The 13,261-nt window shown below is 54.4% G+C and overlaps 2 protein-coding genes across 2 annotated transcripts; both read right to left on the reverse strand.

Moving 5' to 3' along the window:
• Positions 1-2,900: 2,900 nt before the first annotated feature.
• Positions 2,901-6,461, reverse strand: Ffar3 (free fatty acid receptor 3). The gene is made up of 2 exons (XM_015497200.2): positions 4,718-6,461; positions 2,901-4,490 (listed from the first exon to the last, which is right to left on the reverse strand). The coding sequence occupies exon 2, from the start codon at positions 4,477-4,479 to the stop codon at positions 3,505-3,507; it is 975 nt and encodes a 324-aa protein (XP_015352686.1). The 5' UTR covers positions 4,480-4,490; positions 4,718-6,461; the 3' UTR covers positions 2,901-3,504.
• A 164-nt stretch (positions 6,462-6,625) lies between these two features.
• Ffar1 (free fatty acid receptor 1) lies at positions 6,626-10,432 on the reverse strand. The gene is made up of 2 exons (XM_015497201.2): positions 9,957-10,432; positions 6,626-9,663 (listed from the first exon to the last, which is right to left on the reverse strand). Exon 2 carries the CDS (start codon positions 9,387-9,389, stop codon positions 8,487-8,489), a length of 903 nt encoding a protein of 300 aa, XP_015352687.1. The 5' UTR covers positions 9,390-9,663; positions 9,957-10,432; the 3' UTR covers positions 6,626-8,486.
• Between the last annotated feature and the right edge of the window lie 2,829 nt (positions 10,433-13,261).

Genomic DNA, 13,261 nt, shown 5'->3' on the forward strand with positions numbered 1-13,261 from the left:
CTCTGCGGCCCACCCATACGCCATCCCACTGGAAAACCCATGCAGAACAGACTCAATGAAAAACTGGGATGGAGATGGGTCCATTGTCTTGTCTTCCTTTTGTCCTCAGGATTGCTGCTGCCTGAGGTTTTTCCGTCGAAGGAGGATATTCCCCACCCCCCCCCCCGGGGCAGCTCTTGTAAACCTTTAAAGACGTGCATAGTTAATTAACAAAATTATATATAAATAGAAACCTGAGTCTCTGATTCAGAGAAGCAGCCTGTCAACCTGCTGGAGCTTGAGATAATTGCAAACCCATGATTCTATCTTTATCCTTATTTTGTATTTCACAAAGAAATATGGCTCTGAGTCAGCTTCTCAGTCTGACTCCCGGTGGCCTCTTTACCCACATCCTGGCTTTGCTTTGAGCTCAGCAAACACTGCTCCGTTTACGTCTGGCTCCACCTTTATCTCCAATTCTGCAGTAACCCTGGCTTTCCTTTGGGGAGGTGGCCCCACTTCTCCGGGGGTGTGAGCTCCCCTGCAGTCTCACTTGGTTGGCTGTGAGATGGGCTTCCTCAGCCTCCTGGTGGAGACTGTTTCTCTAGCCCCTGCCTTCTCAGCAGCATCCTCCAAAAGGAGGAAGAGGAAGCAGTCTTGGAAGATCTGTGTCCTTCCAAAGGGCCACAACACATAAACTGATATGCAGTGTGTTTGCTGCAAAACCCAAGCAGGAGAAAGAAATATAACCAAGCCAGCTTCCTCGCAGCTAGAATGTGGGTCCTCTCTGTCTAGGGAGATCCAATCTGGATGACTCCGAGTGAGGGAGATGTAGAAGGGCTTAGGCAGCCAGGACAAGGTGGCCAGTGAGGAGGCTGGGGACAGGGCCAGAACAAAGGGGCATGGAGAGGGTCTTCTGATGAGGTCAGCTTCCTGCTTGATGGAAGTGCTGGGGGCACAAGCGGGGGACCCAAATCAGATGGACACTTCTGTACGCCTTCCCTTAAGTGGGGAATCCAATAGAAAAACTAAAACAGATGCATGGACAGAGGGGCACCAATCAAAAATAGTGAGGAGCCTGTGGCCAGGGGAGGAGATAGGAAAGGAGGAAATTCCAAAGGCCACCCAGGTCAAAGCTGCCCCCCTGGACTCCCGGCTCCAGGGCCCCTCCTCTTGGGGAAGTCTGTGACTGTTGCTTTGGCCGTTAGCCCGATGCCGGCTTGTGACCTCTGTGTCCGGCTTTTCAGTTCTTCGCTGAGCAGAGACAAGGAACCCAGCGCCCCTGGATGGTAACATTACATCTCCCCAGAACCTCTGCCCTTGCTGTGTCCCCTCCCCCACGGGCGATTCACTGTTTGCCCTACCAGCGGGAAAGCTTTGCTGCTGTCACCCGCGGACACTCCACTGTCATCTCCCTCCCCCGCTCACATGGCCCAGAATCCACCCTCCATCCCCAGAGTGGCCCCCTTTCCCTTAACTTCTGGAGAGTTCTGGAAAATGCCCCGACACCCCCTCACACCACCCAGACGATCGCCCCAAACTCTGATGACCGAACCTCCTGGCACCCGAGTTCTTCACAGGCACAGACGCAGTTGGGGAGATGCCAGGTGAGGATGGAGGGCAAGCAAAGCCAGTGACCCTGCCTCTAACTCCTCACCAGAAGCCCAGGGGAAGGAGCCACGCCCCTGTTCTTCGCGGCTTTCTTCAGAATGTGAGGTTTTCAACTTGTTCCCAGCTTTGGGTCCGAATTATCCATTCAGGGGTCACAGGACTCATGACACCTTTGATTTCTTTCAGAACCAGGTGGACCCAGGTTTGCATCACCTTGTTAGCAGCCGCTGTGGCAGAATGCCCTGGGCCACACGGGTGACAGCGTACACCTTCCTCTCCCTATCCAAACCCAGCCCCCGCCCACACCCAGTCCTCATTCTCCTGGGAGGAAAGCGAACATTTTTTTCTTAATATTTATTTTTTCGGTGTAGATGGACACAACACAATGCCTTTATTTTTATGTGGTGCTGAGGATCGAACCCGGGTCCCACCCGTGCTAGGCGAGTGCTCTACCACTGAGCCACAATCCCAGCCCCGAAAAAGCGAACATTTTTTAACAATGGTATTGAAATCCCTGAAGTTCTGAGCTCAACCATCTACCCCTAGTAGGTGATCAATAAATGCTTTGGCAATAAGACTGAGTACAAACAGGCGCCAACGTTTCTCTGGTTGCCCTGCGGGGAAGGGAGGCCTGGCCAGCTGTTTCTCATGTGTCACCCCTCAGTGCAGAGCGAAAACTTGCACGATGACCACATCTCAGCAAAAACAGCTTTTAAGAAGGTCCATCTATGTTTGTCACCATCTGAAGTCAACTGTGCTAATGATCTTAATTAATTAATAATTATTATTATTTTTTGCACGTATTTCTTTCCTGGGAGGAGAATGGACCTGCACAGAGAGCAGACCTGCTTTGCCTCTGATTTTGTCTCTCCTTGGGGCCTGTTTACTTTTTTCCTACTTTTTATACCGAGTTCCCCAACTTTGGAAGTTTGCCTGAGCCAGGTCACTGCAGACTGACCCACAGCTGAAGGAAGGATGCAGAGTGGGCTGGGGGTTTAGGTTTTGGAGTCCAATTTCCAGTCCTCCTCCAGTCACGCACTAGGCTAGCTCTGCCATCTCAGGGGAATACTTGGCCTCTCTGGGCTGGTTCCCTGCTCTGCCAAATGGTGATAATGTTGTCCCCACCATGTGGCCATTGAGGAGGTAATGGATCCAGCCAGCTCCTAAGATGGTTCACTATTATTTTTCTTTTCCCTGACCCAGAGCCTCGGCCAGAGGCATCCTGTCGTCTAGCTCTTTCCCTTTGGAGTCTGGGTGTTGATGCTTCCATTCACCACGTGAGAAAAAAGGAGAATAAAGAGAGACCATTCTCTTTTGCTCGCTACCAATTTATTTGGGTGACTTTTCTCTGTCATGGTTCACAAACCGTCCCTGAAGATCTGAATTCTTTGAGCACTGGGAATTTTCCAGTACAGCCCACCGAGGGCAGGTTGCTCCCCACCCCTGGGGCCCTGTCTGCTCCCTTCCCGACCTGAAGAGTGAACTCCTCCCTCTCCCCTCTCCTGTCGCCTGGCCGCTCCCTCTGACCCTGGGCACCACTCTTTCCTCCTTTTCCCTCAGAAAGACACAAGAATTGGCCTTTGCTGTCAGGGCTGGGGTGGGGGGGCGACGCTGGGGGAGGTCATTTTCTTCCAGAGAAGTCTCGGATCCTGACAACTTCCCAGAGTCAAATCCAGAGCAGATGGGAGAACCGGAAGAGGCAAAAATCAGGAGCTGGCTTCTGTGAGCACATCCCTAAGGGGGCAGGGTGTCTGCTCTGCCCCTGAGCCATATCCAGTCGTCCTGTCATGGCATGGCATGGTCCTGCCCTGGGGACATGGATCTGCTGCACCTCCCTGCCCCAGAGGACCACACTCTCAGCCCAGACCTTGGGGCTACCTGTTCCCTAGCCTTCCTGGAGTCTGTCCCTGCTCTCTAGGTCGGACAGTCCTGCACCTGCCCCTCTCCTCCACCCTTGACCTTCAACTCCACGCTAACCTCCAGCCTCCAAGGGCTGCAGCCGCCCATCAACCTCCTCAGCAGCTCCTGGAAATCGGCTTGGAACCTAGAGGATGAGAAATAGTAGACAAGGGGGTCCACGCAGGAATTCAGGGTGCTGAGGAGCAGCACGTAACTCCTCCAGGTGGGGCTCTGACCCTCGAGGTAGCCCACCACGTGGGACATGTTGTAGGGCCCGAAGCACACGAGAAAGTTGAGCAGCGTGGCCACCACAAGCCCCACCACCCTCCTGCGCCTGCGCCGGCTGGTCCCCCTGCTGAGGATCCACACGAGGCGACTGTAGCAGAAACCGCTGATGAGCAAGGGCACCCCAAAAAGAATCACGGCCATCTCCAGCCGGACGGGCAGCAAAAAGGCCAGCTGGTCTTCCTGGAATTCCAGGTAGCAGGTCCCGTTGGATCCCTGGCTGTGGGATTGGTCCCCAGAGAATTCAACGACGTAGACCACGCTGCAGTGAGAAGCCGCCAGGAGCCAGCAGATGCCACTGACCAGGGTAGCCTGGCCCAGCCTCGGCCGCGTCTTGTACCATATCGGGAAGGCCACGCTCAGGAAGCGCTCAGTGCTCACGGCTGCCAGGAAGAGGGATGTGAGATAGATGCTGGTGAAGAAGAGGAACCCCGACAGGGGGCAGAGGATGAAGGGCAGCGGCCAGCGCATGCCGCTGGCCGCCTCCACCATGCGGAACGGCAGGAAGAGCAGCAGGAGCAGGTCCGAGAGGGTCATGTTGAGCAGGAGAATGTCCACCGCCACCGGGCGGCGCCGCAGCTTGCCCACGAAGATCACCAGGGCCATCAGGTTGAGCGGGAGCCCCACAAGGAAGGAGAAGAGGTACACAGAGAAGTACAGCCAGTGGTTTCCCGGGAAGAAGAACCTGTCTGGGCTTGTCTCCATGGTCACAGCCACTGGTAAGAGGGGGAGAGGTGAGTGCAGGAGTCCAGGGAGGGGTCTTTGTGTCCCTCACCCATCAGCCAGGAACTCTGTCACCAATGCCAGCCCCACCCCCACCGTAGCACAGCCCCACATACTTTTCCAGGCAGGATCAGCCAGCCTGCCTCCGGGGACCTGCCCTTTCTCCTGTCACTCCCCCAGCACAGAAAGCACCCAGGTGCTCCTCCAGCACCGTGCTCACCTGCTTCTTTGAAGATGCAAGCCCCCCGCTGCAGGTCACCTGGCTCTCCTCTCCAGAACAAGTGCTCTGAGCTCTTTATCTGGCAGAAATGCTAAAGACCTAGCAGTGCCCGTGACGTCACTCACTGTGGAACACAAGCACAAAAGATGCCTTGAGCTCTGTTCCCAGGGCTGTGTCCCTATGCAAAAAAGAAGAGCAAATTCCACCACGGGCCTCCTCCTGAGCAGCCTCAGCCGGGATGTCCCGTCCAGGCCCATGCTCCGATGACGCCGTGGTCCTCTCTCCTCTTTTCCACTTGATTTTGGTCTGTTTTCTCTAAGAATGGCACTTCTCCAGTTTGCCTTGTAAGGGCAGGAAGTGTGATGTGATGATGGAGGGCTGGGCTCTGGAACTGGCTTTGTGACTCGCCAACTTTGTGATTTGGGGCAAGTGTCCCCCTTCTGTGTCCCCTTTCTCATCTATAAAACAGGGATGGTTATAGAAACAGAGTCACAGATTAAAACATGAACACAGGCCAGGTGCCTCCAATGGAGCCTGGAACTGTCCCTGCCACAGTCCCTGTCATGATGCAGGCTTGACGATGATGATGATGATGATGATGACGAAGACGATGGTCACAGCGACAGAGGTGGCCAGGCTGCTACCGGCTTCATCCTGGTGGGCACGAGATCCATAGCAGGCCCTCTGCTCCTTAGGGTATCACTGCTTTATCTCACTGTGTGAAATCCTTCAGCCTCTCCACGGGGAAGTGACTTGCTCCAGGGCATAAACCTCATTAAGTATGACCACCAGGGTTCAAAGTCAAGTTCTCTCTGGCTTCAGAGATAATGCATTTATTCACTTAAATACTGAGGGAGCACAATGTGATGCCATTTCACACCCATTAGGGTGACTATCATCCAAAAGTCAGACAGTTCCAAGCACTGAGCAGCCCAGGGGAGGAAACCAGGGCTCTCATCTGTTGCTGGTGCAGCCACTTTGGAAAGCAATTTGGCAGTTTCTTAAAAAGTTACCCTAAGGCCCCACAGTCCCACTGCAGATATTTACTTAGGAGAAATGGAGCCCCCTGTGCACAAAAGCTTGCTCCTGAATGTTCCTACAAAGAGTGGAAACATCACGGGCTGTCCGCCAACCTGTGAACCGATAAACAGACGGACACATCCGCACAATGGCGTTCCATTTGGCGATGACAAGGAATGAACCACACACTGTGGCCAGGGTGAACCTCAAAACCACCATGCTGAGAGTGGCAAGCAGACATAAGAGACCACACCATACGTGATTCCATTTATAAGAAACGTCTAGAAGAGAGACTTTTTTAGAGACAGAAAGTGGATCAGCAGTTGCCTGGGGGCTGAGGGAGGAAAGGATTAATTGTAAATTAATTGTAATAAATTGTAAATAAATTGAGCTTGAGAGATCTTATGGGGTGGGGAGCAGGGTGATGAGAGCACCCTGAAGTCAATTTACTAAAGATCATTGCCTTGGAGGCTTGGCAGGGGTGCCTTTTATATGCAAATGATATCTCAAGTTGTTAAAGGTACAGCCCTGAACAAAGTTTTAGTTGTGGTGTCCTAACATCTGGTGAGGAGCCAAACGAAGAGGGAAGTTTGATGAAGACATCAATACCTGAGAGGTAAAGAAGGGAGAGGGGAACAGGAAGGGAAGGAGGAGGTACTGGAGTTTGAATCAGAACAAGATATATTCCATGTCGGGTGTGGTGGCACACGCCTGTAATCCCAGCAGCTCGGGAAGCTGAGGCAGGAGGATTGCAAGTTCAAAGCCAGTTTCAGCAAAAGTGAGGCACTAAGCAACTCAGTGAGACCCTGTCTCTAAATAAAATACAAAATAGGGCTGGGGATGTGGCTCAGTGGTTGAGTGCCCCTGAGTTCAATCCCTGGTACCATCCCCACAAAAAAAAAAAAGATACATATTCCATGCATGTATAATTATGTCAAATACATCCTACTGCTGTGTATAACTAAAAAGAATCAATTTTAAAAGAAAGATGCAGAGAGACATCTCAGAGAACATGCCAGAAGAAAGGCTGACATACAACTCGACCTCCTGGGCTCAAGGTGAACAGAGGAAACTGGGGCAAGTCCTGCAGGGCCTCACAGGACCAGGCAGGAACTGCATTCTCCCCCAAGTGGGAAGAAGCACGGGTCGCTGGGAGCAGTGGCCCAGCACCTCGCTGATGCTCCAGAGCAGCGAGACTACAAGGCTGTCCCTGGCACTGTGAGGGTGGGCAGAGGGGCCTCCTGGGCTGGAGTTTGGGTTTTTACTAAAATTTGCTGATGTCCCCCCTGCACAGGGACCGAGTTTATTTCTGACTTTGGTAAAAAGTTATTTAACCTCTCTAGCCTGTTTCCATATTTATAAGATAGGGTTCTAGAACATTCTTTGGAGAGCTATTATGGGCATTTATTCTTTCATTCAGCAAACATTTATGGAGTGCCTGTGATGTGCCCATCGCTCTTCTAGACACCTGTAGACACTGAAGCGTGCCAAGAGACCATTGGGATAGCCCAGTTTGTACATGGCAGCCACATAGCCCCATAGGGGCTCTATGAACATCGGTGGCATTATTGAACAAATTTGATTCCCATTCCTCCCCTCATTAGAGCAGATGCCCAGCTCTTCTACAGCTACTTTTCTCTGTCTTCTCCCTTGAGGGCCACTCTTTACCCTTCCCAAAATGGGTCACCAATACAGGTATTATCCTGACACTCCAGGTTTTCCCCTGACCCTCAGGGGAGCCTGCTTGGAAAGATCACATCGGACTCATCCCTCTTCTTTGCTATAAGCCTTGGGCAAGTTTCCTTGGGCCAGATGTGATACACCTGGCCCCAACAGAGGCTACCCCATGCAGGCCTTCTGAGCCAAGCGGATAAGGCACCTTTTTGGGGGAGTGCCACCCTGCACCAAGGGGCGCTACTGGAGGAGCGGGTGGTGTCTTTGTTGAAATTAAAATGAGAGGCTCCTTCCCTTGATTGGAAGCAAGGCAGGCACACGGCTTAGTGAGCCCAGCACGGGCTAGTAGTCAGTGTGTGTCCCCTCTGCCTGTCGCCCCTGTGCAATGTCACCTGGCTAAATCCAAGGGTTGTGTGATCTGGACACCGTGGCATATACCTTGGTCCCAGCTTCTTGGGAGGCTGAGACAGGAGGATCGGTTGAGCACCAGAGTTCAAGGACAGAGTTCAAGGCCAGCCTGGGCAACAGAGCAGACCCTGCCTCTTAAAAAATAAAGGGAGTGGGAGGGTTGTGTGAGGATAAAATGAGAAGATGCTCATTATAAAGCACTGGGCATGGTGGCTGACTTGTGCCCCTTCTCACCAAGCATCTTTTCTGGGCCAGCTTCCCATTCACAGTGCGAATGCTGCCCCCTTGTGAGTTCCAAGTGGTATGGCAGCCTCGTTATCTTGGCTAGTGCCTCCATCTCTTCTTTAGAAATTAAAATGTTCTTTCCTCACAAATGGCTGCAGGGTAGCATTGCACGGTGGTGTTCCTCCGGATTAGAAGCCAGACGTCATCCTCCTAGTGGGCAGGAAGGACGCGAGGAGTGAGGCAGAGGCAGGAGGCAAGCTGACGTGTGGAGGTACCAGCCCCTGGCCTCCACTCCTCTCTCTGGACGGGGTGTTGTCCTCTCCAGGCTTAGCTCTTCCCACAGGTGGCGCTGGGGATGGCTCCTGGCAAGGCTGCCCTGCAGTTCTGATGGGGCAGCCCCGACATGGGGACTGGAGAAGCCCCTTTCTCCCAGCAGAAGCTGCTATTTCTGGAATGTTCCTCCTTGCATTCTTGCCATACACACAGTCCCACGGCCAGGACCTGCTCCCAGGTAGCCAGTCACCAGTGGATTGAGCACCACACTCCAGGCCCCTGTGATGAGCCCCAGTTTTCGCCACTGGGCCCCCATGTCGGGGCGCAGGAAGCCGGCCACGTTGGAGGCGTTGTAGGGCCCCAAGCAGAGTAGCAGCGTGAGCAGGGCCCCACCGGCCACCCAGGCTGCCCTGACCTTCCGCCTGTGGCTCAGGCCCGAGTGGGCCAGGGCCCGGAGGCAGCCCACATAAGAGAACGCGGTGATGATCAGGGGCACAAAGAAGAGCAGGAGGGAGAGACTGAGGCGGGCGGGGCCGGCAGACGCCGGGTCCCAGGCCTCCAGGCAGACGGGGGAGCCGTTGGCCACTCTGTTGATGCCCAGGGAGCTGGTGGTGTTGTCCAGCCAACCTCCCGGAGCCTCCAACCCCAAGACCAGCCCCAGATGACAGAGGACGAGGGCCCATATCACCACGCAGACGCCCCAGGAGTAGCGCGGCCGCCGGAGGGCTTGGTAGCCCAGGGGGAAGGCTGCGCCCAGGTAGCGGCCGGCGCTCAGAGCAGCCAGGAAGCCCCCGCCAGCGTAGAGCGGGGCGAAGTGGACCAGGGAAAAGGCAGGGCACAGCTGGACCGGCAGAGGCCAAGTCCCCGAGGCCAGGGCCTCCACGGCCTTCAGGGGCAGAGAGATGGCCAGCAGGAGGTCAGAGCAGCCCAGGTGGAGGGCGTAGACCAGGCTGGGAGTGAGGCGGTGCCGGGCATGGGAAGCCGCGCTTCTGATGGCCAGGACGTTGAGCGGGAAGCCCAGGGCAAAGGCGGCCACATACAGGGCGAAGGAGAGCTGCGGAGGCAGGTTCATGAGGCAGCCGCTCCTGCACTCCGCTTGGTCCCACTTGGTCTTCAGATCGCGACCAGAGAGCTGGCTTCGGCGCTGCCTGGGGTGAGGCAGAGGAAACCGAGGCCGCTGAGGGAGGTGGCAGCCAGGCAGCCGTGGAGCCAGGATCAGCAGCAAGGACTCAACTGTCTTTCCACCATGTCACCTCTTGCAAAGAAGAGGACAGCGGTGTGGTAACAGGAAAAAACAGCCAGGCATGCAGTCAAGGAGGATGGGCGGCCTCTGGCTCCCTTAGGCTCTGGGGAGGGAAGGGATTTAGAGAGGTCAGAGTGGCTTCCTTGGGCATGAGTCACCCTCCCGAGCTCACTCCCTGCCAGTGGGAAGCCCACAGGGCAGGTGCAGAGGTGAGGGAGGACCCTGAGCTTGGATATGAGCTACAGGGAGCAGAGGAGGTCCCCAGGGGAGAGCCCAGGGTAAGCCAGATCCCATCCATGTCATGGGGGAGGAACTTAGCAGATCTCAGGGGACACCCCAGGCAGGGGACCTGGGGGATCATTGGTGAGAAGAGGAGCCACAGAAAGAGGGACTCACCTCTTGGTACTGCCAGATGTCTCTGAGGCTCAGGAGTCCCCTCACTGGGTTGCCAGAGGATGCCAGGGATGGGCAGTGAGCTGGAAGAGAGGAGGGCGGGGTGGCAGGGCCATTAGCCTCAGGCACTAGCAGCTTGGGTGAGCAGCTAATGGGGCATCCCGGGCTGGAGCGAGGCTGGACTGCCAGGGGCGAGGGGCTAAGAAGGGAGCCAGGATAGGAAGGGGCTTTTTTCCGAGTGATGCATGTGTAGCCGAGATCGTGGGGGTCCGCCAGAGGACAGCTCTATGCCTAGCCACTGACGGCTCAAACTGCCCCAGGGGCTACGTCTTCCCCAGTGCAGGAGGAACACTTGGGCCAGACCCCTGCCTTATTGGCTCATTCCAAGTGACTTTAGTCACCAACCCATTGGTGTGCAGCAATTTATGCTGGGATGTCAAAAGCGTCATTCCAAGGGAGAGCTTACCCTGGCTGTGGGCATGCTCCCTCTCCTTCTCTCCCTAGCTTCATGACAGCAGCTGCTGACCTTTGCAGTGTTGGTAAAAGACAGGAGAAGAAGGAAGAGACAAGCAGAGTCCCGTGTGGTGGGCACTGGAGTAACTGGGCTGTGGCCTCAGCTCAGCCTCTCTGGACAGCGAGGATGTCCAGGCCGATTCCTCCCCAGGTTGCTTGGGTAGGGACATTGGACGGTGCTCCCTGGGGACAGGAGTTACCTCCAGCAGGTTGCTTAGCTTGCTTTTCTCAACCCTGGGGAAAGTGCCTGGCCATTTACCTCCCCATGGAGGTCATCTTGACCTTCCAGAAAGATCTCCTAAGCAAGACTTAAAATGGCTCCAGTCTGTCTCTCTCTCAAATGTGGTCCACATCCGGTCAGTGGAAAAGAAGGCTCTCAGTCTCTCTGATTCTCTGACCATGCCTGCACCTCTTCATCTGTCTCTGTCTCTTTCTGCCTCAACTTCTCAGCTTCAGTTTTATTAAGGGTGTGTGGTAGTCTCCAGGCCACCATGCCCCTTCCAAATCCCCCGTCCAAATAATGAGTCCTCTCACCAGGCTGCAGGAGTGAGCAGCATGGGGTTCTCAGCACATCAACAACTCCCTCCAGAAGAATTATCCAACTTCCTTTTTAGACCTCAGATTCTATTTTTTTTGGAGGGGGTACCGGGGATTGAACTCAGGGGCACTTGACCACTGAGCCGTATCCCCAGCCCTATTTTTTATTTCAGTTAGACACAGGGTCTCACTGAGTTGCTGAGTGTCTGGCTGTTGCCGAGGCTGGCTTTGAACTTGCCGTCTCAGCCTTCCCAGCCGCTGGGATTACAGGCCTGCGGCTCTGTGCCTGGCTTAGACCTCACATCTTGCTTGCACCTCTCCAATCCTTCATCTGTGGCAAGGCGCCTCACTTTGAATGGAGAAGAACGTGCCACCGACTGCTCAGTATTTTATCTTTGGCAAATACTGAGAAATGGACAGAAAGGAGAAAAGAATCAAGAGTGCCATTTTACCTCCTGTGACAACTATTTAGGAGAAAAGCAGAGCTCTAGGGGAGACGTGGGGTCTTCCAGATCTCTGCTTAGCCCCCCATCACCTGGCTGCTGGGGCCGCTGCTCTGCGCCACTCCTCAGCGGGCCTTCCTCCACCTCTCCCCCCAAACCCACCCCCTCTCCCCCTCCATATCCATCTTGCATTGTGTAAATCCGGAGCCTCTGTGATTCTGCCACATCACATTTGCTGGCCCCTCTGCTAGAAGGCTGGCCTCAGGAGGGCAAAGATTCTGGGCTGCTTTGTCCATTGTGTGGCACCCTGCAGGGGCTCCGGGCACTGGGAGGACGGTAAAACCCAACCCGGGTGGGGTGCCTGTGTTCTGGAGTCCCTGGCCGCCTGCTCTTCACGCCTCAACAATGCCTGTTGACAGTCCCATCTCATGGTCAATGGGTCATGAAGTAGGTTTATGTCAGCAGCTGGGCTCAGGGACAGGAGGGAAAGGCTCCCGGTGGTTGCCAGGGAGCCTGAGCCAGGCTTGGTGAGGCCCAGGGCTGCCTTCAGCTCCCTCCAGGTGACTCCGCCCTGAAAAGCTTTGGGGTCCCTAGACTAGACGGAAAGTCCCCAAGGCTGGAAGTGTGTCTTTTTTGCACCCCAACAACCGCCTCTGTGCTGGTGTTCAGTGAATGTCTGCTGCAGGAATGGATGAATGGTCAAAAGACACTGGACCTAATCGGGGGACACAGAAACCCCAAAACGCTCCTTCTTTCATTTAAACAGTTCTTGAAGTCCCACTGTCCTCCAGAAAAGTTAACAATGCTCACAAGAAATCAAACTAGCAGCAAAGAGGGCTTAAGGCAGGGGAGGATCCATGCATTGAGTGAGTGGAGATGGGAGGGGGGACCCGAAAGGAAGGTGGGACCTACAATGTGCCAGGAACTGTATGTCCATCACGTTGGTGGTTGGTTCGCCACCTGCTCCAGCCTTCTGAGCAGAATGGGTCTTAGTCCTGTGGTAAGCAGGTAAATGGGTGAGGAGAACTCAACCTGAGAAGTGACAAGGGGACTGAGGACAGTGGCTGCGAAGTGTTGTCTTTTGACAAGTATGTCCCTGAACAGAGAACTGGTGGGGTGACAGTGAAGGACAGGAGAACTGTGCGGCTTCTCCTGGCAGCTGGCCTTTGAGAGGTTCCGCAACTGCGGGTTGTGAAAGAACTTGGTAGATCCCCTTCTTAGAATAGCTGTGAGTAACGAATCGGCTTCCCCCACTTTTTTTTCCTTTTGAATATTCTTCTAGAAATATAAACAAAAGCTGGGTGTGAGAGCACATGCCTGTAATCCCAGTGGCTTGGGAGGCTGAGGCAGGAGGATTGCAAGTTCAAAGCCAGCCTCAGCAACTTGGTGAGGCCCTAGGCAACTTAGGAAGACCCTGTCTCAAAATAAAAAAATAAAAAGGGCTGAGGATGTGGCTCAGTGGTAAAGTGTGCCTGGGTTCAATGAAGGACTTCTGGCCTCTCTGCTAGGCCTCCTATAAAGTGACTCAGGCGTATTTAAGGTTAGACTTCACTTCCTGCCATGAGCCACCTGCATGGTACGGAGTGCCATCCTCCTTTTACGGTTGCAGAAACTGAGCTGCAGGCAGGTTGGTGAACTCTGCCCAAGATCATTCAACTGGTGAAGCAGAAGAATCAGAGTCAAACTCAAGTTCGCCCAACTGAGAAGCCGGTGTGCTTCTCCCAGCCAGACAACTGGACCCTCCGATCGGCTGATTTGATCATGAGATAACTGTGACTCTTTTCCTTCCCCCTACACCCCACAATGCCATCCCCA

The sequence above is a fragment of the Marmota marmota genome, unplaced genomic scaffold, assembly GCF_001458135.2.
Source record: "Marmota marmota marmota unplaced genomic scaffold, marMar, whole genome shotgun sequence".
Lineage (NCBI taxonomy): Eukaryota > Metazoa > Chordata > Mammalia > Rodentia > Sciuridae > Marmota > Marmota marmota.